At 42.0% G+C, this 26,281-nt stretch overlaps 1 protein-coding gene across 12 annotated transcripts in view; it reads right to left on the bottom strand.

The window, feature by feature from the left end:
• The window catches only part of grin1a (glutamate receptor, ionotropic, N-methyl D-aspartate 1a), a 45,687-nt gene that overhangs the window by 3,880 nt on the left and 15,526 nt on the right, over positions 1–26,281 (bottom strand). For 2 of the 12 annotated variants that reach the window (XM_074690358.1, XM_074690362.1), the window contains 18 exons: positions 25,558–25,655; positions 22,816–22,937; positions 21,605–21,779; positions 20,105–20,249; positions 18,201–18,287; positions 17,644–17,788; positions 17,201–17,331; positions 14,934–15,098; positions 14,274–14,392; positions 13,795–13,907; positions 13,109–13,257; positions 12,256–12,413; positions 11,547–11,708; positions 11,125–11,234; positions 10,621–10,766; positions 10,330–10,380; positions 5,226–5,252; positions 4,341–4,451 (listed from right to left, as the gene is read on the bottom strand). In XM_074690358.1, coding sequence (XP_074546459.1) covers positions 4,341–4,451; positions 5,226–5,252; positions 10,330–10,380; positions 10,621–10,766; positions 11,125–11,234; positions 11,547–11,708; positions 12,256–12,413; positions 13,109–13,257; positions 13,795–13,907; positions 14,274–14,392; positions 14,934–15,098; positions 17,201–17,331; positions 17,644–17,788; positions 18,201–18,287; positions 20,105–20,249; positions 21,605–21,779; positions 22,816–22,937; positions 25,558–25,655 — 2,214 coding nt within the window. The remainder of the gene's footprint in view (positions 1–4,340; positions 4,452–5,225; positions 5,253–10,329; positions 10,381–10,620; positions 10,767–11,124; positions 11,235–11,546; positions 11,709–12,255; positions 12,414–13,108; positions 13,258–13,794; positions 13,908–14,273; positions 14,393–14,933; positions 15,099–17,200; positions 17,332–17,643; positions 17,789–18,200; positions 18,288–20,104; positions 20,250–21,604; positions 21,780–22,815; positions 22,938–25,557; positions 25,656–26,281) is intronic. The other 10 variants (XM_074690359.1, XM_074690364.1, XM_074690366.1 and 7 more) reach the window with 7 other exon arrangements.

Raw genomic sequence — 26,281 nt, 5'->3', positions numbered from 1 at the left:
ACACTCAAAACACAACGTTAGAACAACAGGCTTATTCAATGGTGTCTGCACTATCTCCAGAAAACGTTGCCTTGTGTAGTTCAACTCTTGTGACCAGCTTTGTCTGGCAGGGTAACTGTGCATAAATGACTCTGGGTCGTTGAATTGTCAGAAGACTTTAAACTTGTGATGTACAATCTCCCAACAAGGTAGACTTTGTTACTGGACTGTGAAGAAACTGAAAGAAAAACCCAACACTCTCATTGTGACGCAACCAGCCTGGTTTCATTTCCAACTCCCCAAATACAGCAGCTCAGTCAGTGGCTCAACACATCAAAGCCTAACACTGTGAGTGCCCACCTAATATAGTTCATTAAATGCTGCTAATGTGTGCCATAAATCTTGTGATGGCCTTTCAGTGTTCAAAGGTTGAGGAAATAGATGAGTATGAAAAAAATACATTTTAAAGAGAAGACCAATTTTCATGAATAATAATTTAAAAAACAAGTTTTTTCAAAGTTACAGAATGTATATAGGCAACATAACCTACATATTTTATAATGTGTGAGATGGTATCATTTGATGATTGAAACCCTCCATATGATTAAAATATTGAAAATACTGCAGACAACATACAAAATGTGGTATCTGAATAATGTGATTGTTTGAGAAGAAAATAAAGCTTAATTTCTGTTTGATACCAGTAAAAAGATACTGAAAGGGCTGTTCAATAGTGAAAAAAAGAAAAAACACCTGGAGAAAAGGGGACTAGAGCCTATCCCAAATGTCATTGGGGGAAATCCTAAATGAATTTGGGAAATTTGAAGAGAATTTAGAGATTTCAACCTCTGCAGAACATAGTATGATTAAAAGAATCTAGAGGACCAAAAAGAAAAAGAAAAAAAAGAAAAAGAACAAGGCTGAAGACTAATGGCAATCAACTCTGGGCCTTTAAGTGACACTACATTAAATCCTACCTGGCTCTGTAGTAGAAATTACGGCATGGGCTTAAAACCAGAAGCAAAACCAGTTTTGGTCTCTGAAACCACAAATGTTGGTTAAAATTGGGCCAAAATAACTAAAATTTGACACTCTTTTTGGAAACCATGGATGCCACATCCACCTTCTATATCAGCACACAGTTCAAAAGCCAACCTCCATGGTAATAAGGTGTACTATAAGTGCCCATGGCATGGGTAGCTTACACATTTGGAAACACACCATTAATGCTAAACAATGTAAACAGGTTTAGGAGCGACACATTGTCATTCAGACAGTACCTTTCTCTAAGAGGATCTTCCATATTGCAGCAAGTCTATGCCTAACCTCATTCTGCACACAGTACAACACTGTGTAGTTGGCCCTGATGGGTGAGTAAAACCAAAATCCTACATCTGGCAAAAGTGGGACAGCCCTGGAAACTAGTCTGTTGGATGAAACAAAATTGTGAACATGCACGTTGTTGGCATTGAATTTAAAATGCGGGACTTTTTTTCATAAAACAATATTTTCAAGTGAAACATCTGATACGTTCCAGTAAAATTATTTTTAATTATCAATAAATCTTGCCAGTGGTCTCGGAACCATAACCTCACAAAGTGCTTTTTGTACCAAACCCTTTGCAAGTTGTATCTGTTTGGCATTATCAAACTCCTGTTTGAAACTTTTGAAAGTCCTGAAATAATAAAATGGGAATTCTTTTGGAGTGTTCATTTAAAGACAGAACATAATGTTTATTAGTCACCATTTATGTGCTACCTTTAAGTTACATAAACAGGCATCACTCGTTAAAATTTCATTGATATGCAGATGACACTTAACTTATTGGCTGCTCCGACCATAGTCTATCTCCAGTGAGAACCTGTGTGTAGTACTGGTGGAGGATTGCATCCCTTCTCTGCAAACCCAACAATGGCGTGTTGAAAACATTCTCCATTTTGTTCCGAACCACAGTATCCTCTTCCTAACTTCAGAGAACTTCTCGTAACACTTTTACACATAATGTGACCCGGTGTATGCTTTCATAAAAGACACACAAGGTATCCCAAGCATAGGGAAAGATGTCCTGCCTTATTCCTGTTCCCAAGAGACCTGAGGAACCACAGACCTGTGTCACTCTATGAAGATCCAAGAAAGACCTGTCGTGGAGCACCTCCTACACTTTGATGTGTTTAGGACGCCATTGTTTTTCCACTGTGGTCTATGCTCACCATAGACCACAACCAAAATACAGCGGATGCGTCTCCAGTCCAGCTCCACTGCGTCACTGCAGCAGATCAGATAAGTATCTATTGCAGTCAATGTGTCAACTTACACTGGATCCACTCCATTGCAGTTCAGTTGCGTCACTGCTCTGGCACAACTGACCTATTTTTTCCAGAGCTGTGATGCGTCAATTTAGCAAAAAGATGATAGAGCAGGACAGGTAATTGTGCATGGAAACCAACTGACTTTTAAAATGAAACAAACCTTGCAAAACCAGATCGTACTTCAGTTGGCTATAACAACAAAGTGACATAATTAGTAGGCCAGGAGTCAACAGGTTTGAGGTTTTACAGCCCAAAGGAGCTGTAGGAGGAGAGGCTTATTGTGTTCTCGTGACTCCAGCTCTCAGGTGTCCTGCAAGGGTCCAGACTGAACACCCAGCCACTGTGAGTTGACATACGCAGTGAAAGCCCAATGGAGTGGAGCCAGATCAGACGCATCTGGTGTATTCCTTGTGTTAGCGCGCTGTGAGGATCATGTTTTCTGAGTTTTCTGGGCCTGATTTAGTAGGTGAGAACATGAAAGCAATGCAGATGGAGGCTCCTGTTGTGTCCTGGATTGCTGAGTACCTGGCTTGCAGGCCACATTATGTGCATAAGCTTACATCCCTGTCGTGGGCAGCTTCGTCGCACAGTGCTGGCAGAACTCTCTTAAGAAAAACACATTATTTATTCCGGATTTGTTGGATAGTGCAGCCAAATACAGGCAGGAAATTTAGGTAGTGTAGAGTAGGGGAACACATACAGAGATTGTTAGAGGCCTGAAGTCGAGCCAGCAACCAGTGACTATTTCTTCTGTGCATTGGCACTTTAAACACTAAGCCTTTAGTACCCCCACTGTTGTTTTTGTATTGCTATTGTTGCCAAAGACTTGTTCATGGTGGTTCAACGTATACCTGCTCCAAATGCTGGATGAAATGAGATCAGTGTTGGTGTCGAATGGCTCTCTTTAAAATACCCCTGCATGTGCAACATTAACAATACCCTGCTATCTATGGAGCCATTTTTGAAGCGTCAAACTGCTGATCCAGCTGCTGTATTTGACAAGTAGGTAGTGAAATTGTGCAGCCAGCATCAAGAAGGCAGTAGAAAGAAAAACTTGTATTGGAAACACAGTGAGAGTCTCAGGCTTTACATAATCTGTGATGTGTAGAAACAGCAATCCATACAATGAAGAAGACAGTCTTCACCACCTGAAAATACATCCTGGAAGAAGCATGCACAGTTAAGACCACAAGGACACTGAAAAAAAAGTGAAATTATGACAAACAAAATAAAATGACAAATCAAAAAGAATTGATTAATAGAATCCATGAGTGTTATCCTGAAACAGACATTTTGGAAAAAAAAAATACACATTAGTTTTCTTCTCTGCAGCGCTGGTCGTCACGACTACCTTGAGAATGGTTGGAAAAATGACTGGACACCAGCGCATGCTTTTCAAACCAAAAGCAAAACAACAGCGGCTGTAACCCAAACAGAGGAGTGCGGGCGGGATTGATGCAAAGAAACAATGGATATACAAAGGTTCAAGCAATCAAAAAGACAGGACACCAAGACAAATATATAAACACTCTTACAATGGTACACACGCACCACAATGCCACCATTTAAGGACACAATCACCATAATCCACGTCCAAACCAGAGGCAGGGAAAAAGAGCAGCCCAAGACAAAACAACCACTAGCAGACTGCTTGCTTTTGTCGCCCCCCCTCCTCAAGAGGAACACGCCACTAATCCCATCGAGACCTGCCAAGTTTATGGACATTTTTCACACCCTGAATTCAGAGCCCAGCTACTGGCCTGGCCTGACCTGAGTTCCTGCACTGATTCCCTCGGGCCTGTAGAGGAGCTACAGATGCTAAATGTTGATGGCTGATCGATGGTGACCGGACAGACACTTGGCAGAGGCCGCGGAGCCGTGTGGAAATGGGTGAGTGGAACATGGCACTGTCTCGCGGTCGGATATGGAGATGTAGAAGAGAGAGGACAGACAAAGAGAAAGGAGAGGGTAAAGACAGACGAGAAGGAGGAGAAGGAGAGGAAAGAGAGGGAAGAGAATACAAGCGAAGATGTTTCTTCTTCGTCTTCTTACCGTGTCTTTGGAGGACCTACGTCTCTTGATGCTGGAGGCCAGGGAGGTACTGATGGACCTAAAAGAGGCTTTCTTTTTGGGGTCGGGCTCTGCTCTACCACTTTTCCTATCCTAAAATGAATATATGTAGAATCATTATTCATGTTCTCTGGCTGGGGTGAAAACCGGGGTTCCAGTCTCACCCGTTCTCTCTTCCCGCCACCATCACCACCACCCGTCTCCCAACCCAGTAAATTACCTTACTCAACATGTCTAAATAAAGGGAGGGTCCTTATGAGAAAGACTACAGCATTTGAAAATGAAAATCAAGAGGGAGAAAGAAGGGATACAGCCTGTTAGATGTCAGAGTGGAAATAGACTGTCAGTCTGATATGAGGGCATTCATCTACATTTTATGCAACATTATCACAGCGGGCCGGCACAAGATGGCACAGTAGTCCTCTAAAAATGTGCTGACACATTGATTTGGCCCCTCGAAATGCATTGGGATGAGAGATGACTAGTAAGATGTCAGTGGGTGTGATATCTACTTAACACTACTGGAACCAACTTAAATATTCAGCTTGCTATTTCCTGAACACACTCGTTCTCATTTCTGCTCGCAAGCAATCTTATATAAGAGATGGATCCTCAAAGCACTTTGCCAAATAAAACCTCAAAAAACCCTCAGAGTTCATTCTGTACTTGGTTCTAATGGAGGTCAGAGCACATTTTCCAAAGCAGTCTTTCCAATAATAGATAAGAGAAAGCAGTTTTACCTACGGCAGGCCAATTTGGAGCCCTCCCTCCCTCATACCATCAGAGTGCCCCACAGCTACTCTCAGCACAATATCTGGGTGTTAGTATGTAAAAAAGTTGACAAAACTCATATTAAGGTATTCTTACATCCTGAGTCTCTAGAGAGGAAGAGGGCTGCATTGGGGAAGAAAAGAAAAGTAAAATAAATTTCCATCCATTTGATTGTTATTACTCTAAAGAAGGTCCTTATGCAGAAGCCAAGGGAACCAAAAAGGGCAAATACTTAAAAACAAATAAAACCTACAAATAAAAAGAAACTAGCAAAGCAAACATTCACATTCAAAGCCAGGCAGGTATAAAAAGTAGAGTAGCAAGATATCAGAGGCCATTAAGTGCATATCAAATTGGGAAAACAGCGACAAAAGTCAGTAATTGAAGCCCATTTAGTCATTATACCTTAAAATGGTATAATGGAAATTCACCCCACACACAAGGGAATGAGATGGAGTATGAGATGGATTGCAAAAGAAAAGTTTTTCAAAGGAATGGTTATCTACTGCAGCTGCAAAACATAATCTACTCTAAGTGCAAGAAAGAAAAGGTGATGCAGTCCTGTGTACGTGGTTTCATAACCTGAGCAGATGGAGGCTAAAATAGTCTGAAAACAGAAAGTGCTTTAAGATGGATGTTAGTAAAGAATGAGTACGTAGTTGCAAGTAGGGAGGCCCAGGTGGGGCGGGGCAGTGTGGTGTGAATTTCAACATGCCAAAACGTTTTATGGATGGAGAGAGGGATCATTTGGGGAAAACAAAGTAGAAGTAGAAAACATAAAAGAAATAGCACGGCAAATCAATCCTGGCCAGCACTGGCCCCGCAGTACATCCTTTTCATCAGGTCACATGACTAGGCACTTTTGGGGCACAGTCTTATCACCCATCAACTCCCCACTAACCAGCGTTTTCCACTCAACACCCTACTGACATGAAATCAGGTGGCGAGCAGGCATTTGCTGGCGTTGAGGATAGATGAGAGCTGGTGCACAACATCGCTTGATTTTAGCGCAGTTGATAGTAAAAAATATTTTTCCTGTTGGAAGATGATATCTCATGTTAGTAAATGGAGAAAATAAGGCTGCATATTAAATCGTTCAAACTGTTCTTGGTTCATGAAAAGAAAAAAATTAATGCCCAACTGACAGCAGTTGTCTTTTTTTAATCTTTTGTTTACCACCATTTCTTTCACTTCTGAGACTGCAGGAAAGCAGTCTGGCTGCTCTGAGCCCTGATGAGGTGCTGCGTGTGCACAGTCCCGGCCATGCAGGGCATGCTGGACCATCAGATGAAGCGTGGCATGGGACTTGCAGAGAACAGCAGCCGCCTGTTTCTTGTCAGAAACAGTTGCGTGCCGCTGCAGTGCATCATCATTATACACCATTATTATACACCATCATTATCATCACGCAGCAGAGTTTCTGACACTTTGTTTTTATCCAAGGCTGACACCAGTCTCAGCCCTGTTCAGACTGTGCACTTCTGAGGAACATCTGTTTTCAAAGGAGAACCAAAGCCAGACCTATAGCCTCTCAGGGATGTAGTGGTTTGAAAAGAAATGTTCTACCTCTACCTGGAACAGTGAGAAATCTGAAATATTTGTAGTTCTTCATATTAGGTATAGATCTGTATGATGTAAATTTAAAAACATTGAACTTAACAGCATTAAGACCAACTTTTTTAAAAAAATGTCTAAAAAATAGAAAACATTTGATTATAAATGAATAATTCACAAATGAAAAGCTGCCTATGCCAAATACAAAGAAAATGTGCTGAATCCATAGCCATGTGATTGTTGAATACTCCTGACTTTCTGTAAGAAGTGAAGTTGTGGCGATGTAGAGGAGAAAGAAACAACTCTTCAAGCAAATGTAGGGTTACATTAACGTCCATCTTTTCCACCCAGCTACAAATGCAGCTCCAATACAAAGTGACTTTTTGCTCTGCTGCCAGTTCAAAACATAAAACTAGGCTTGGAAAGGGGAATTTCTCTGTAAATTTTCAGAAAATGTCGATGGTAAACTAAGCTTTGGAAATTGAAAATATTCTTAATTAATTTATCAAACTTACTTGACTACATGTTGTCTTCACGTGGTGTCTTTAATGATCTTGTGCTGTGGGCATCATGCACAGTGCATGTAGGGAGTGTGGCCTCAGTAGCCCTGTAGTTAGCAAAGAGCTGCTACATGGTCAAGGAAGAGTATAGAGTATTAAAGCTCATTGTTAAAGCCAAAATTGTGTTTCAATATATTTACCCTAGCTTTATTTAAGTACCTTATAAATTCATACTCCTATGCATTCTTGTTTATTCCCATAAATTTTCCAACTTCAAAAATTCTGAGAATTTTGCAACCCAAAGTAGAAATACTATTGTAGTCTGCACCAACATGTTTACTTGCTAGGACGTAATATAGTTGCACAGAAGTGAACCTGGCAACAATGAAGCCAGCCATTGTTTTGTTGACTGCTGCTGCAAAATTTTAAGATGACGTGATGGTCACCACCATATGCATGTCAAGCTAGAGCTGAAGAGAATCAGGGATTTGGTGATTACGTTTTTAATTATCTAATTTGTTAGCTAGCTTAATGCAAAGCTAATAGCCTTTTTTCCAACAGAACAATATTCTTTTTGTGATGGTAATCACCAGACTAAAAGCTTTCAACAATTCAGCCGAGGATCAACAAATGAGTCACTTAGAAGAAATGCTGTTCTTGTTACACAAGGTCAAGTTGTCTTCTCTGTGGGGAAAGTGGGACTCACATAAAAATACCCATCATACAAATAAATCAGTTTATGGGGAACACTTATACAGCTAACAAGTACACTGAGATGAGCACAGACAAAAACAAACGCAACCTAGTGCTAACAAAAATATAAAATCAAGCTTCAGAAAAAAGCGGAAGGACAGATTTCTTTGAATCTTTTTTAGAGGCTCGGTACAGTGAGCCTTTCATGTGATTTTAGCATAAAGAAAACAATTAACCAACCGAGATATCGAGTGACTTGTAGCATGGCTGTGTTAAGCAGCTAGCAAGGGGTGCCAACTTGTTTGAAAAGAAAAAAAAGCAGTTTTATGACTACTAACATACACCATTAATTATATACCATACTTTCTTTACAGTCACAAATATAGCTCATTTTTGCACAGATGCAAATGTATTGACTTACTTCTGCATACAGCTTCTGGTGGCCATTTACAGAACTACAGCTTAATTTTGTAAATTTACTTCATACAGATTTGAATCAACTTGCAGGACGATTGTTTAACTGAAATTTCAATTTTGAGAATTTTTTACATTTTAAAATAGTTATACAGCCACTACATCTCTGCAGCCAGAGCTCTTAAAAGCTGGAACGTGCAGTTCTACAAAGCATGCACTTTATTTCTTTTATAAGTGGTTTGAAAAATATGGTGGACGGATTGTTCCAGAAATTATATTTCAGGGGCTTTTGGGCATAAACAGCAGGGATAGAGCCTGCAGTGGATGCGGGATGTTCTACATAAACAGATTTGAGTTAGTCAGAAGTGCACATTCTCTCAGGTTACATCTTTGTGTTAAGATGTGTGTGGGTGCATAGTACTGCACAGTGCTGCACCAACCTGAGGCAGTACATAAGCACATAATTACATTACAGACACCAAACAAGCAGTCAAAATGATGCCAACAATGGAACTCCAGGTTTCAGTGCTTGCTTTCCTAAGAAAGGAGGAGGCCACATAAACTGTGATGTTAAGTTTTCATTATCACATGACCGTGTCCTACATAACCGAGCAGTCATTTCAAATTTGTGCAAATCAGATCATGGACAGTAAATTAAATCAGTGCACCCAAACAGTATGAGTAATATCTCAAACAATATTCACGCAGAGCAGAACAGATTGTGTGAGCTTGACTTGACTTTCTGGGATTCTTGTGTACAACACATTGCTGTGGTTATATTTAGGACAGAGGAGATTGTGAGTCCATTATTTTAGCTCCAGGGCCCACAATGACGGTCGATGAGCAAGATAAGCATGCATGAGCCGTCTTTGTTCAGCAGAGCAAAGAAATCATCCTGATTGTTGCTGACATGGATATGAAATACGCTGGTCTACGGGCAGTTTACTGTGTCCCTCTCCTTTCTCAGTTCTGCCTGCCCTGCATGCATTCGCCTGCTGTCTGCGCCTTGAGGACACACATCCATATGAGGACACTCACGACAGTGACAAACAGTTGTCAGGTCGATGGCAGACACTCTTAAAATGACTTTGCTGACAGGCACTTGTGATTTTATACTGTACCTTCCTCTGGCCCTGCTGGCTCAAATCAGCAGGGCCAAATTCTGAGCTTTGGTCAAGGTTTACAACGAGTCAGAAGACAGGTTTCCAAAGCCACATCACAGATTCAGTGTGTGACTGGCCATCAGCTGTGGAAACCATGTCACCCCCCAGCAATTTAATCAGGGAGTGAAACCATCAAGAGAAAAAGGAGGGGGTGTGGATGAAGGTGGGCTGCTCCAATGCCTCACAGCCAAATTTGATTGTGCAGAAGTACAAAAAGCAACTCAGCGAAGGACCTAACTGCCCGTTTGAAGCTCAAGAGTTTTTTCATTGACGTCAGCAACGGATGGCTTTGGTTTACCAAATTGACTGTCACCTGGTTTCCTGAATAGATATATTTAGAAACCAAGCATTTATTCAACGCTTCTACCTGCATTTCTCTGTGTAAAGCCTTTGGCGTGCAGAGATAATTTTAAACCACATTTGGTTTGTAAATTATGGATTCTGTAGGGGATTAGGAGAAAAACTATTTACTCTAGCACGGCACTTGACACATCAGTGATGCTAGCGACACTGTGAGAGTCACTGAGGTGTGATTGAGCCAGAGAATTGATTTTTATCATCATGCTCTATTTGTATTGCTAGCTCCTGGCTGCTGTTAGTATGACTGAGTGGTGGAGAGTGGTGAAAATCAATGATGTGATCACTGTTATTCAACCGACTGTAATGACTGTTATTTTTGATTTTATGGCAGAGCAGTAGCTGCTTTTTCTTGGCATCATCTGACCTTATGAAGCTTATAAGCACCACAGCAGCAGCTTAGAAATACCAGTTCATGCCATGAATTGAAGGTAAAGTTTTAAATCTGATGTCCATCATGTCAGAGTTACAAATTAATCTATCTTATTTTACTCTTACAGTGAGAGGTAAGTTACATACTAATGAAGGAGTTCCAGCCACAGCTTGACTTCCAGAGGCCTCTTTATTCTCCTGCAGGCACACACAAGAGACACGAAGGCTGTTGTCCTCTGGAAAACGTTAAGACCTACAGGGTGGCCTGAGGATGGCACTGAGCAAATACAGGCTTCAGAGGTCACACTTTGCATACCCGAGAGAGGCTAGGGGACAGAAATCGACCCCTAAGATGTGGAGGGCGTTTTTGGCTCTCTTGCACCAAAGCTTGAGAACCTTCCACCCTGCAAGTGAGCAGGCAGAGGGGATCAGTCCTACCTGCAGGTTCTTCCTCCAGACATTGACGGCCGCAAAGGCCAGCTGCATCTGCTTCCTGCGGGCGTCTTTATGGCGTTTATAGGCGATTTCAATAAAGATGAGGAAGATCCCAGCTGCTATGCCTCCAGCCACCAGCATGAAGACACCTGTAAGGAGGGGAACAAGGAGAAAAAGAAAGCACAGGTGGAGACATGTGAGCAGGAAAGCGTCAACCCCGCCGCTTCCACTGAGAATGAATGTTTGGTCATGCTCAGCGGTCGCCTCTTCTTTATCAATCGAATCCCACTGAAGACAGCGGCTGAAAACCACACAATGTTATTAAAATCCACAACGGCACAAAGCCACAGCACAAAATACTCAACGGCACACTTCCACAGAGCAACTATCTCGACACTCACACAACGATTTAGTAAAGGAATTGGACAAAAAAGCGCTACAGTACCTTACCACTGCAGTTTTTGTCCAATCACTTTTAACGCTCTCTGTACGCGATATGGACCATACCTGCCATGTTTTCAAAGGTGAGTGTGGCTGGGGCATTGCTCCTTGAGTCACACTCCTGGTATCTCACCCAGGTTTTATCTAGGTCTTCCATGAAGCCGTTCTCATGAGAACTGCAGGGGTTGGGAAGGTAGGGAGAAAGGCGACAAAGTTAATGCAAGTACAAGAAGATGGTTTATTCGAGCCGCTCACTCCCAGATAGCAAACACAAATGGAACCACACAGCAGGACACTTGACAAACAGACGGACATTTGACAAAGACAAACAGACAGCAGGAGGTAGGAGAGGGGAGATACAGAGAGAGTAGATGTGACATAAGGCAATGTATTTGATGGCTATAAAAAGGTCAAAACATGACCAAGAAATCATATGAATAAGAAAAAAAAGTAGTCATACGAGTAATGCAGCTTCGGCTGGGACAGACCTGAGAATGGCCAGGGACACATTCTGTTTCCAGGGGCTGTCCTTGCGCATGCCTATGCCAAAGCCCGAACGGAAAAACAGCTCTCCCGTGGTCACCAGGTCGCACTTCTGCGAGGCTTCAAACTCCAGCACCGCAGAGTCCCAGATGAAAGCATGCAGCTTGCTGTGGGGGAGGGGAGGGAGGAGGAGGAAGGAGGGAGGAGGAGGAGGAGGGGAAGGAGGGGGTTACGGTGCGACAGTACAATGATTTACATACACATTTACGGCTCCCACCCTTCTCTCTCTCGCACACCAGATCTTGTGTGTCATTCAGCGTTTACCAGCAATCTCTACCGATGCTTATGGGCCAAAAGAAATCCAATGCCAGATGGGTGAGGGCGCGTCCCCCATTGGATTCCCCCCATCTCAAAGATGTTCCTCTGGGTACAACCTGAAAAAGGGTGCTCCTCCACTCAATGTTAGCTTAACCTCACACTGGTGCCAGTGCTGTTGACACGTCCACACTTGTTCCTGTCCCTGATCGTCTACCTTGTCTTGGCAATGGGCCTGGATCAGGAGGATAACAGCAGTAAGTCCTGTCGCTCCCCTCTGGTCCAAAAGGTCCATGACCTCCTACCCAAACTGACTGCACTGGCCCTGCACTGTGTGCCTGATAGGTCGAGCAGCCGGCCGACACGTGCCCTGGTCGGCCCGGCCTGGCCGAGACTCACTTGTCACGCACAGCCTGGATGGCCTCGGCGGCACTCTCATAGTTGTGCTTCTCCATGTGGCGGTACATGGTGCTAAGCTCCACTTGCCGCCGGAAGTAGATGTCCACGGAGCTCTGCTTCACCGTGGCATAGATGAACTTGTCCGATGGGTTTCTCAGCTGTAGGGGGAGGCAGGAATGACACACCAGTCAAACAGTAATTACTAATTACTATGAATCAAATGGTTATGTTTTACGAAAGTTTTTGTTTGCACAGTGAAGAAATAATCTTATGACATGACTCCTGATGGATCAATGCAGAATTTGACTTGATTCCAACCCATGATCCTTTGCCCTGTTCTGTCAACAAAGGAATAAAATTTCAAATTGATTGCTAATCAAATCATTACTAATTGTGAAATTATTGTGTGAAGTCAAAGTGACTTGTTCCTTTGTTTATATTTGTCAACAAAAAATCAAAAACTAAAAAAGCACCCAGAGAGCACAGACCTCCGCCAAGCGTATTGTGATTGTCACGCCACACTTTAGTCCTACTTTAATGTTATACTCCCTTTCAGCACACTGTCTGCTACAATTTGGTGTTGGTTGCAGGTTTATGAGATTATTTGTTACCTGACAGTTTCAAAAATTATGATGACCCAGTGCATATTTCATATTCTGGATCTTGGTATCCCAAAAATATAACCTCCTTGGTGGAGGTAAAAAAAACAACCTCTTTATCTCGCTATTACAAGCAATCCAATTGATTAGTTTGACTAATGTGGTTGGTGCCCTTATTGTAAAGTACAGTCATGGTTTTTAGATGTATAAAATATGTTGCATTACAGCACAGTTGTAGTTTCCCCCATACCCACCCTTGGGTCATTGATGCCGGTGATGCGCTCCTCAGGCCGGTCCAACACCAGGAAGGCAGCCAGATTGGCAGTGTATGAAGCCACAATGATCATGGCAAAGCCAGCCCACACCATGCCTAAGATTCTCGCTGAGAAGCTGCGCGGGGCGCCTGTGTGGTGAGTTCAGGTTACACCTTTTAGATCAGTTACTACTGGACTATTCATTGAAGAAATAGCTGAGACTTCTCTTTCTGTCGAGGAATGTTTGATAAGCCAACGTTTAACTATCACTGTTTTCTATCATCTGTAACTCAACTCTCTTTGTTACAAATACATTTTTTAATTTGTTAAAATAAGTGCACTATGGGACAAAAGGATTTAGCAACGAATGCTGAAGGAAAAAATGAGACAAGCCAAAGTAACAGGTTGAAACTACTAAAAGACAAGCTGTAGGAAAAACACTGTCTTAGCAAAATATGATTTCAAAGGACTTAATTTGTCATCCTCAGAGAAAAAAACATGACAGTGAAGCAACACCTCAAGCCCAAAACGCCTTCACTGGTCTTTTTACACATGCAAAACTGTGTGAAGACTAAAGTACTCGGCAGCACTACGATGTTCTGGGAATAGGGAGCAATACGGATAAATAAATGATGGTTGGACATTTTTCAGCTTTTCTTTTTTGTTTTGTTTCTGTCTCAGCCCACCTTCTCCAATTCCAGAGTTCAGCAACACTCCCCAGGAGAACCACATAGCAGATGATAAGGTGAGGGCATCTTCTTCTTCTTCTTCACTGTTTACTTTAAATCTTCCAAACGGGCTGAAGGAAAGAAATTGGGAGGGTTGCAGGAGAGAAACGTGAGACATTCCCAAGAACCTGCATTGGAGGAAAACCCTGGCAACCCCAGGCAGGGAAGGAAACTGAAAGGTGAGCGGGCGGAAGCGAGAGGGAGAGTAACTCAGAAAGGAAATGGATAAAGACAGCTGCACAGGAACACAGCGGTGGGATGGTTGCCAATCTTCACCTGTGTTGTCTTTGAGTCCACACCAAGGGAAGATCTACAGCGCGTGGGAGAGTATGTTCACTTTCACTCACACTCACGCAAACAGGTTCGCTCACTCAGGTGTGAAATACTGACACGGACACAAATGGGCACAGCCACACATACACAGTTCCCCCGTGTACCTGAACCGGTCTAGTAGGTAAAGCATCACCGCCACCACATGCACCGATAGACCCACCAGCAGCCACAGCGTGCTTTGGAACGGCTGCATGAACGAGTCCAGTGTACTGCGAGGGATTTCCTGAAAGCACACACCGTCGTTAGTAGATGGAAAACATCAACTTTATTGGCCTGAGGTTTGAATATGATATAAAAATAGAGTAGACCCTTTGAATTTGTTGTTATGAAGCAAATCCCAGTAATAATGATAGCAGTCTCACTAAATTGTCTTGAAAATGCAGATTTGCTGTATTTCACAAATTGTACTATGAGACAAACTAAAACCGATGGATACCTCGATCAACGCAAGTATGTACAGCTTCTTAGAAACTGTTGCATTATCTGCTTTATGGTTGTCTGTGAGCCCCACTCAAATACATCCATCCAGCTCCAATTTATAAATCTAATGCGACTGCAACACCCGTTCCAAGGACAGCTTTAATTTTTTGTTGTGCTCTTTTTTCATGTTGTAGAAATCAAGGAACAAAATACCAGTAGGTGGCATTTGGAAAAGATTCACAGTGGAGGATAAAAGCAGCCTTCATAAAATGAGAACAACATGTGCACTTCCACAGTGATGGAGACATAACAGAGCATATAATGGGATGTAAATGAGCACTTACCTTTTTCACAAGGATGGTAAGGCCTTGATATTTAAAAGGTTTCGAGAACTCGATGTACTGGGCTCGTTCGTTGTTTATAGTCAGCGGGGCTACAATCATGTCAGCCAGGCCCCCCAGGAGCTCTCCCATCATGCCATTCCACTCTTTCTTGTTACTGTTGTTTACCTGGAGTCCCAAAAGGAAAGTGTTAACACAAGAATAAGCTGTCAACCTGCTGTCGTCTAGACAACAGAATGGTCTCAGGCTTTCAGGATTTGGGCTTAGCCTTGTGGGGTTTTGAGTTTTTGTCTTGCTTCACATCCTCAGCACTGGATCTGGCATGACTAACGAGAGTTTGTTGTCGCCAAGAGCTTAAATTCACACAACCAAAAACATGGAAAAGTTTCTGAAGGTTTTGACTTTGTTATTTTTGACAATAACACACTTTGTGGCGATTCTATCATGGTAGGTCATATGTTTGTTTTTATGTTCATTTCATTCTCAGTTTGCATGGATTGCAGGTGATCTCTGTTCAGTGAACATAACATGACTAACTCAGAAAAAGAAGTGGAATTGACCACTGTATAGTTGCATATAAAGTCTTGAGTTTGACATGTTGGCATTTGCCATTTAGTTCCAGGGACCAGAAGCTATTTAGACATTCGGTCAGGGGTGGCCAACCAGTCAGAGACCAAGAGCCACAAAAATGACCATCGTACTACCAAGAGCCTCATCACACGCACCATCTTACAGACGCACTTCCCTCTCACACATAAACAAAAGGACATAAAATGAAAATCAATACATTTCCATTTTTCAAAGTGAGATTTTTTTTGTGTTAGTGCGTTTAAATTTGTATTTGGAGCTGTGTCAAAGACAAATTTCTGTTTTTACCGCAGAAGAGACAAAGTTCCATCAATCCATCTATCCATCTATCTATCTATCTATCTATCTATCTATCTATCTATCTATCTAGATAGATAGATAGATAGATAGATAGATAGATAAATTTCATGTTTTTGGCATCTCAGGTTTCCTTTTGCTAAGTCTTGTGCTCCTGTTTTGTTTAACACATAGCCCGGCTCTCTTAACTGTTATATTCTGGCTGCCTGTTTCAATGTAGAATTGGAGGTTGGGTACTTTGATTGTCGGAGGCATCTCCCTGAATGTTTCACTCTCTTCTTGTCAGTTTTGACTGCTCGCCATCTCTCTGCACTGCACAGCTGAACAGACTTGACATTGCTCTTAAACAAGATCATTTGTTTTTTCAGGCTGTATTTTTTTGGAACTCCAGATGGTAAGTTACCAGAGGTGGGGCTTGTGTTAGAATGATGGGCTGTATTGTAACAGACTGCTATCCTGGCATTTCAGTGTAATTTCTTTTTCTTTTGGATTATAACTGAGTATATATTTTTTTAGTATTTTAGCTTGAACAAGCACAGCATCGAGAAACTTCCACTGTGGCTTCACTTCCAAAATTAAAGGCTTTTTCCATTTTCTTTGGAGGGTCAGTAAAATAACACTTGGAAACTGACACTTAAGCCCTGTTTCCACCAAGCAGTCCGGTTCAGATCAGTATGGTTTGGTAAGAGTTGTCTCGGTTAAGCTTGGTCTTGTTTGCGTTTTCACAGCCAACCATGGCCTCTCGTGGTAGGCAGGGTATAAGCTGGATTCCGACAGCCACATGTAGTGTGACGCCATAGTAGCGCGACGCAGTGTTACCCGCTAATAAATCGAAAGAAGAAGAAAAACGCGACACAGTAAACAAAGATCAACGATGGAAGATATCCAGCATTTTCTTCTCTGTGATTGGCACATGGCTCTTTGTTAAAAAGTGCAATCAAGCTTTGTTTTGAAGGAGGCTGTGTGCCGCCAGGGGAAATGCAGCCGCTGTCGCACAGTACGTGACGATTCTACTGACCAATCAACAGTCTGCATGTTGTAGCTCCACCTTCCGAGAGCAGATCGGTTCAGTTTGGCACCCATATGAAAAAAAGTGGCAGCTCGTCTCGGTTATTTGAGGATCTGTCCCGAGATAAGTCAGTGGAAACGCCACAAAATGTGCACCGTACCAAGGCGAACCGAACTGGACTGCTTGGTGTAAACGTTGCTTAAATGAGTAAGACTAGATGAATTTTACTTTTTGTCAATGAATTTCTTTGGGTGTTTGCTCGATGGTTACATTTCTTTGAATAGTGGACGATATAATTAGGGAAGTAAAACATGTTTGTATTGAATAATAGATATTGCATGCAGTATGACAACATTCATGACTTATTAAAACTCACGCGCTCTTGAGTTCCAAATTTCCCATCAGCCACCAGGTGCACTTCGTAGGTGAAGTTCATGGTCATAGCCAACTTGATCAGGAGATCAATACAGAATCCATAACAACACTGGGGTACAATTGGGCGTCCTGTAATCGAACCAGCAAAGGTTTCAAGTTACAATCACTCTTGAGAGAACATGTTGGATTTGTTTTGTTTTTAATCCGGAGGCGGCGCACGTAGACGGTACGGAATGCGTGGAACGGTGCACTGCAGACAACCACACACACAATCATTGCCACACGTAGCACACACACCAAGCATCTTCCGGCGACCTCTCATTCTGAATGGCACACTCAGCTACATGCATACATATATAGATACCTACTGCATATATATGTATGCATCTCCAGTGGGTGTTTGGCGGGTGCAGTAAAAGCACAGTGATAATATAAACGTCCCTGATGTGTTACCTGGGATGGTCTCATTGGGCCCAGTGCAGATAACCTTTTTAATTAAGACTCCATTTAATGTCATTTCCTCCTTGCATGTTCCATCTGGTTGAGTGGGTTTCACATACACAAATGGCTCCTGGTGAATCGTCACTATCTACAACAGATGGGATAGAAAGCTGTTTATCATTAAGACAAAAATAGATGAGTTTGATCCCGAGGGACTTGACGGCATCACAGCAAAAGAATAGAGGAATGCTTGGAGAACCCCAGCAGATCGACAAAAACACCACAGCATACAACCCCCAGATACACATGGATGTACAGACCAATGGATGAATGCAAAACAACTGACAAGGATACAGACGTGGGCTTCTTCACAGGCCTATGGCATATTTAAAGAGATGAAAGTCATAACAAATATTTCATTGCTGCCTTTATGAGCAAAGATTAACTTCATCCCCCTCGGAGAACAAAATGTCAGGACACTGTCCAACACGAGTATATCAGCTTAGGGACCGTCCCCTATCTGTGTGGACACGAATGTCACATTGCACAAATAGCCTTACCTTTAATCGAGTGGACATCTGGAAGCCCTGTGGTTTCTCAGTCTCTCCCCCAGGCCAGATGATCTTCCGCTGATTGTTCATCACCACCTGCGGGGATGCCACATACAGTATTATAGGTGAGAGCTGGCAGAAGGTGTGCTGCTGATGAGGCTCCAACACTGTGGGTAAGCATCACTAATGAGTCAGCTTTATGCAACAACAGCTCAGCGGTTCTTTATTTACTCCCAGGACCTCTGACTCATATCACACCTGAGGCTTTCAGGAACTTACAAACCAAACACCAGTGAGCACAAGCGCTGCTCTCGGCAGTGTCAACTGTTTGTCGTGTGTCCTGGCTGGCCCATTAAACTACCCATCGGTGACTGAATGAACACGTTTTGACAGAAGAATCTCAGCGTAACTGAACAGATTTTTCAACAAGCTTTCAACCAAGTCTGGATGTTTCCTTCAGCAGTTGAAGTATTTTCATTTGTCATGGGGTGATTCCTTCATGATTTAACAGATCCAACTCATCCATTAATGAAGGATGTTTCCTTATCCAAGATTCATTAAGGCCAGCCAAGCCATCACTACACATACGGATTACAAAATACTGGAAACTAGTCATGCTGAAAACACATGACAGCACATGACAAAGTTCAAGGTCTTTGGAAGATCAGTACAATGAGTGAGAACAGAAAATCCCAGGTCATCCCCAAGAAAGCAGTTGGTTTCATTAGAAAGGGTGAAAAGGGTCAACATCAGCCAAGCTACATGACCATCGCTCATGACTGGCAGCTTGAAGCTGACCTCAGAAGACAGTACAATTTCTAGGCCAACAGCCCTTCACTCCAACCAGATATGGTCTTAAAATCAGAGTCAACCAAGCAGGTGGTTTTGTTGGAATTGGGTGTTTGGAGAGTGGCGAACAAGTGCAAGAGATCCAAATACAGAGTTTATCGCTGAATGCCACAGAAATGGCTGGAAATCCCATTATAAGCCAGTTGAAATCTGGTGTTGAGACTTTGTGGGCTACTCATTACAGCGTACACCAAAGCTCTTTGGTATAAAAGGACTACAGACCAGGAGGGCCACTGGAAACATCCTGGAGGCTGCAGAAGAGACCTTACGGTGGCTAGAAAGCAACATGCCACTTGACACAAGCCAGGGACTGTTCACCCTCGGACAGGTCGTTGGATGAGGATGTCTGATGATTAAAAACACCAAACACCCCATGTTCCCAGGTTTATCACTGACGATGTGTCCAATCATACCATACTGAGAAAGCAATCAAGAGCTCCCTGTCAGCGAAAACAAATAAGCATTGTTAAGTATAAAAAGAGGTCAAGTAATCCTTAGGGATGGACTGGTCTTCTCTTCAGATAAATGGAGCTCCTGCTTACCTTCAACAGTTTAATCTAGGTTGGTTTTTGAACTACAATTCTTCTTCAAAACAGAAAAATGTACAGTCAAAAAGATCGCCTGATTTGATCTGCAACACTTAATCCATGCAAAACCAATAGCGCATATTCATCATACAGGCTGTGCTCAGAGTCGGGACATAAGTCACTGAGGGCACTAAAGAGTTTTCAGATGAATGTGAAGAATTTCAAAGGTCTCATTCTCTCTTGCCTACTCTGCATTCAGTCCTTGTTAAACTTGTATGTACTTTTAAATTCATTATCACTATGGTATATGAAAATGTAAATATTTGAAAAAGCACTCAGATCAGCTTTGGCAGAGATAATTGCACTGACTAGAGGTTGTGGAGTTGCCCTACATTACTTCCACTCCACTAAAGAGAAAACCAGAGCTCCAGTCCAGCATGAATAAAAAAGATGCCTCTTGCAGATGTGACACACACTGAAGGAGTTGGTGTTGGGATAAAAATAATCTCAAGCTCATTTTCTTATTTTCCTGATTACCTGTGTCCCGTTGTAGATCCCAACTTGAATGAGTCGACTCTTCTGGTAGTTGAGGATACTGTAGTGAGCGTACTTCCTGTCGCCGTCGTCGTTGAACTCTACACGCCCTGTGAGGCCCTCTGGGTATTTGGATGACATCAGTACCCTATGGTGTGGAAGTAAAATTACAGTTTGCTTGAGTGAGTAGTTTAAGTACATGTATTCATGCATGGGTGAAATGAATAATACAGTGAGAGTGGGCATTTTGTTGATGAGTGATTCAAACACAGTTTTTTGTCAGAAACAAGATGATTGAAGAGCTGTGGATGTTTGTCATTTTCTGTTTGTGGCATCTAGTTAAATCAGTGAGGGTCTCTCTATCTTTGTTTGATGCTGGAAAACTTCCTGAAGTGGGTCAATTATAGCTAATTGGCTTCATGAAACCTTAACCTATCTCTGCATCTCTCTTTATCATATCAGTCAAAAAGTTAATATTTAAATGTGAAGCCAACATTTAAATATTTCTTCAGTGTTATGGAAAAGAGATGTCTCACCAAGTCTTGTGATTCTTTATTCCTTTTTCAAGTTGTTTGTCAAAAATACTGTCTCATCTGCATTTGATGTATGTGCCCAGCTGAAGTGGGCATTGCAATTTGGTTTAGTGATGTGAAATTGATGCAGTTATGCCTGAAACCAGCACTCTACTGGTGACAAAAATAAGTCATATTGCATGAAAACAGTTTATAAAACTATCTTACTTCTCTGACTAGCTACAGATCATTATCCTAATAGATTTGTTATTCTATTTACCCATTTTTTAACCCATAACAGTGGTTCATGGTTCAGGAATTCAACATGGTTAGTTTCTCCTTGATGTGGTTGCTCACAAAGTTGATATCAGAAGTCTCACCCTCCCTAATTTTGACTGATTAGCAGTAGTGACACAGGAGGGCAGAGGGACATGGTCTAATTGATGGCCCTTTTAGGGGCCAGAATCATGCACAAGGGCCTTTTTGGTAGCCACAACAAACACTTGTGTGTCTTCTTGGAAGCCAAAATGTGTACTTGAGTGCCCTCCAGGTTGGCAAAATACACCAAATTGCCCTCTTAGGTGGCCAAAACACACACACTCAAGTGCTCTCTTTTTTTTCCCCTGCCCTTTGAAAAATCTGTGCACACCACTGCTGGTTTGTGATGTTAAATTGACAGCTACGGTCAACTAAATGTCTGAGCACAGGGGCAAAAAAAAGCAGCTGATGCCAAAGCCATTTTTTTGGCAAAGGATGCTGAGCGGGTCTATCAGTGAAAATTACTGTCAGTGGACACAGACCCATAAGGTTTTCATACAATGGTCCCCAGCAATGAACAACATCTTGCTGTCTTAGACCCCTTGATACAGTCTATGAACAAGTAACCACAAATGAACATGAATTTTAGAGAATGCCAGGAACTGTCAATCATTGCAATGTTTGTAAAAGTTAAGACTAGTAGATTGAAGCAGTTGAATCTGCACATGCTTACCGTTTAAAGAGTGGCCCCGTTTTCCAGATGTTGGTGTTGCCCACGCATCCTCTAGGGGGTTCTGTGATGTTCTCCTTCTCAAAGAGCTCCTGGATGGACTGAGCCACCACGGCCACTGCATCATTGATATGTGCTGACTCATTCTTGCCGTTGATGAGCTGGAGGCCGATCAGACCTGAGACCAGGCCAACAGGGAAAAAAACATAATCACTAACCAGAGCCGGCTATTGCACCTTACAGGATCCTTTTGCAATGCACAAGTGGGATAAAAACTTATAGGGCCTCCAGTTTAGACATCCTGGATAAAGGTCAGACATCAGCGGCATGATCCATCTTCTTTGCCCGCTAATCTCAGGGAAGATAGCAAAACAAAACAAAGCAAAACAAAACAAAACAAAAAACTACAGACTTTGTGGTTTACGAGATGAGGCAACAGAACACATGGATCATCATCCTGATGCTGCCACTGATGACCTTTTCACAGCATGTATAAGGAGTCCCTTGAAGTTGGATCTATAGTCTTTCTACCCTAATCGTTAAGGTCTGGGAGACAGCACAGGCAAAGTAGTTTTTGTGTTAGGGACAAACATAAAAAATCCATCAGCCCTAAATCTAAATCAAGCAACAATCCAACTTCAGCTAAGTTTTCTGATTGCAACCAGGTCCTTCAAGTCTGGCAGACTGAGCAGTAGCTGCAGTGGAAAGTGAAGGTATTGGACAGGACAACAAATACTCTGCAGGGGTTGGTTGTGTCAGGTGCCCAGGGAAAGACGCTTGACATTTGTGAGCACAAAGTGTTAAAATTCTGTGAGAGTTTTGTGTAAAAAACCCAGAAATAGAGACGAAAAAAAAACACTGTTGTCGCTTACCATTCTATCAGCTATCTGTCCCAAAACTCTCCCTTCATAATTCATTAGAAACCAGGGTATTAATACGGCAGAATAACACAATGAATTGACCTTCGGATAATCCAGGAATCACAGTAAAACTAAAACTGTACTATGGATACACAGGGCATTTAAATCTTTAAACATGAAATGCCTAAATATTTAAACGCCAAGCACAAAACAAGCAGTCATACAGTTAATCATGTAATGCATCCATCGTTTAACGGTTAATCCCACTAATCCTGTCAGTGTTATGATCGGCCTGCGAGTAAAGCCGGGGGTTAACTTGTGTATTCCCACTGATCTCTGCCGGATGAAACGTACCGTCTGGCGCCTCACTCAGGGCTTTACCCGACATCTCCCGCTCGCCCACCAGCCACACATAGCCTGAGCCCGTCATGTTAAGGAAGCGGGCGGCCTTGTACACTGCAGCAGCGTCCTCCTCACTGGAAAACACAAGGCAAAGAAAGTTACTGCATGATATCAGGGTCTGTGGGGTAAAAATGAAGCCATTGAGGGAGTATGTGGGAGTGTGGGATTATTTTGGTCCATTATTGACATTAAATGCCTCGATTAGGGATGTACAATGCTTAATCTTTGCCTCCAATATGCCAAGCTTATTTCTGTTGATTGCCAGCACAGATGTGATTTTTATGAGTCACAGTCGGCATGTGTGTGCCTTTCCATCCAGGCATAAACTCTGTTCAGTTTTAACCTCTTTTGTCCAGAAATCCCTATCAGATTTATGATTTTGATAACGTTTGTAAGTTACCGAAGGAGGTACTGTACAGTAATACCCTTGTATTATAAATCATGACATCAAAGCTGGTTTATATGGATGTAGCCCTGTCTAAAATTATTTAGCCTACCTTTACCATTTAGCCTATAAAATCAGTATATTAATAGTTGCAACATCAAAGTTCATACTACTGACACTGGTTTAAATATGCACTAAAATATATTAATATCCCATTTATAATATAAAATGTTGAATGAATATTTAAAAGCCGTTACTTACGAGAACAGGAGTAATACGCCACACAACCTAACCTGTTATCAGTTAGCAAATCAGGTCATTTCCACAGAAAGGGGCGGAACACGTGACGCAATCAAGGTAGTGTTCGGCGTCCGCGAGCAGTCGTGCGCGCGCTGCTGAGGAAGGAAAGACGAGCCGCGTGTTTCTGAGAGTGTACTCGAGAAAGGTAAATAAGTGTGTACCTTATATTCTGTGCTGTAACTTACCGGTATAGTGATACGACGTGATGTGAGGTGTTAGCGACGTGCTAGTTGGCTTAGCAGACCACGTGGATGTGCCATTATCATACTGTTATTGTAGCATTGTAATGCTTCCAAGTTAAAATGGGCTTAACGGTAATTCCCCATTGAAATAGTGTTTGTTATTGAGGCTTATCTTAAGTTAATATGTTTAAAAGAGAGGCACATCAGAGTGGTTTTCCCAGTGTAACAGTAAGGACTGTGTGTGGCCCCACTTGTTCACATTTGAGTGGGTTTTGTTTATCTAAATGTTTCAAAAACCGTGTTTTTTTAATACTAACTGTAAAAAATAGGTTAATTCAAAGGTCAAAGGTTCAAAGGTGGTGTGACTTACAATCAAAAAAAGGAGTGTAAAGGTAAAATGAGGTTTTATTCGTGACTTTTTGAGTACAGTTTACATTTTATGTTTTAAAGAAAGCTACCAAATTTTATTATTTGATTTTTGGAAATAAATACCTGTCATAGGATTGCATTTAAAGTACAGATGTGTGGTCTCCTTATTAAGTTTTATTGAGACTGTTTAAAATCAAAATATTGATAAAACTTCAAAGAGGTGAAGTAAAGAGTGATATTTCATATTAGAGGTCAAGGAACTCAGGCCCAGTCCTATAGTACTATATACTCAAGATAAATATAGCATTGATGGGACCTGGGTTTCATGGAGGTGAATGTTCCATCAGGAAACAACCAAAAGAAAATCTAAGACACATTTAAACAGTAACTTTCTTCCTTAAAATTACAGTAAATTATAAGGATAGGTTTAGTTTTGCAGGATGTTGCTCAGCAGTGCATGTTTCACTAGGTATTGTGATTATGTGGGCTGCAGGAGAGGATAGCCTGGAGGTTTTTCTGCCAAAATAGTTTTTTACCCAGGAGACTGTTTGGATTAGAGCAGAGTTAAACCAGCAAAACCATTTCGAAACCCCATCAACTTCTCAGATGTTACTAAACCAAATGATTAATCAAACAGTCACCGCTTGAGCAGCTTCCTCCACTGTGTCTGTAAAACTAGCTTTAGCAAGTGAAAGCATCACCTAGCAAGCAAATAATCAGGTCAGTAAGATGGAGCAGACTTATTAATGGCCTGCTACTGGCACTGATACAGGATCATCCATCTATTCATTATCCAGACTGTCTAAACAAATAAAAGGAGGAGGTACCCTAAAGAGATAAACCATAAGGCTGATTTAAAAAGTCTCATGCTTTCTGTCTTAGCAGGTACTTTTGTGCTGATTTGTGTGGAGTTATCGCTCTTCTGAGGTTTGGACTTGACTGGTTGTTTGATGTTGAAAGGTTGAATGATTCATCACTCGAATGCAGGCTACTGCAGTGTTTTTCTTACAGATTAGCAGAGTAGAGGCAGAGAAGTGATAGAAAACATGATGAAATAACAGTTTGAACTTTGTATAGCTATGCGCAGCAGCTTCAAAACAACAGAGGGATCTGTTGTGTTGTGTATTCGTCTGACCTGAGGGATCTTGGACACTGTCAGGAAGTTAAATGAGTGTGGCTGCATCAAACAGATTGCTCCTGGGTTTGTGTTGTGCATCAGCATCCACATAGGTGCTAAATTGGTTTTGTCACACTGGAAGAGCTCATAGGCCCATTTTTCCAAATTAAAATATGGTCAATGAATAAAATTTCTTGTCTATTCTAATTTTATTGTCAGCTGCAGCCCTTATATTAACACCACTCTTAATATCAAATCCCCCCACCCCCAGTTGAAGAAGATAAAACCTTTGATGACTTTATAACTGGAATGAAGTAAACAGTCATGGATAGTTTTCTCACCTGGCGGACAGGATGATGACTCTGGCCTCCAGCTCTTTGGCCTCCAGCAGCAGAGCAGTTAAGTTAGTCTCCTGGCTGAACTGGAGGACTTTCTCTGCCTGTGATCAGGGCATAAGAAAGGTCAAGCCAGCTACTTTTCCCTACCTCAGACGCCATGCTGCCGCTTTACCTGCTGGGTTTGAGCTTGGCCGTTTTTTTTTTTTTTTTAAACGGGAGACAGAGGTAAAAAGGAAAGCGATCCAGGGGAACCGGCTGAACTAAAAAAAAAAAGCTTGAAGGGAAAAAAAAACTTTTGCATTTGTTTGCATGCAAACTGAGGGTTATCAAGGCTCCAAAGAAGGACGTGCATGTGTTAGGGGAAGAAGAAGGTCAATGCAACCAGTAACTAAAAACGGGTGAAGGGGGTGAGGGGAACGTTTTCCCCCAACAAAAAACTGCTGAAAATCAGGGAAGTGCTACAGAACAGGAGGAAGTAGCATCTGGGAAACGGATTTGTCCCACACTACCGGTTCTCCACAAAGGAATGGACTTGCAAACTCTTTTTGAGTGAGAGTGTGTGTGGGTTTGCGTGTGTGTGTTCAGAGTACATGCATTCCTTTATTGAAGGAGAAAATGAAAATGATAAAAGCGGGGCGCAGTTCACAGATTTATTTTTTCTTTTTTTCTGGAATGACCGAAAATTATAGATTTTTCATAACAAAAATCATTCTTTATTAAAATCATA

Source organism: Halichoeres trimaculatus, unplaced genomic scaffold, assembly GCF_033239565.1.
Source record: "Halichoeres trimaculatus isolate MK-OKI-2021-1 unplaced genomic scaffold, fHalTri1.1 fHalTri1_scaffold_16, whole genome shotgun sequence".
NCBI classification, from domain to species: Eukaryota; Metazoa; Chordata; class Actinopteri; order Labriformes; family Labridae; genus Halichoeres; species Halichoeres trimaculatus.
The sequence above is the reverse complement of the archived record's forward strand: the minus strand, read 5'-3'. Positions and strand labels throughout refer to the sequence as shown.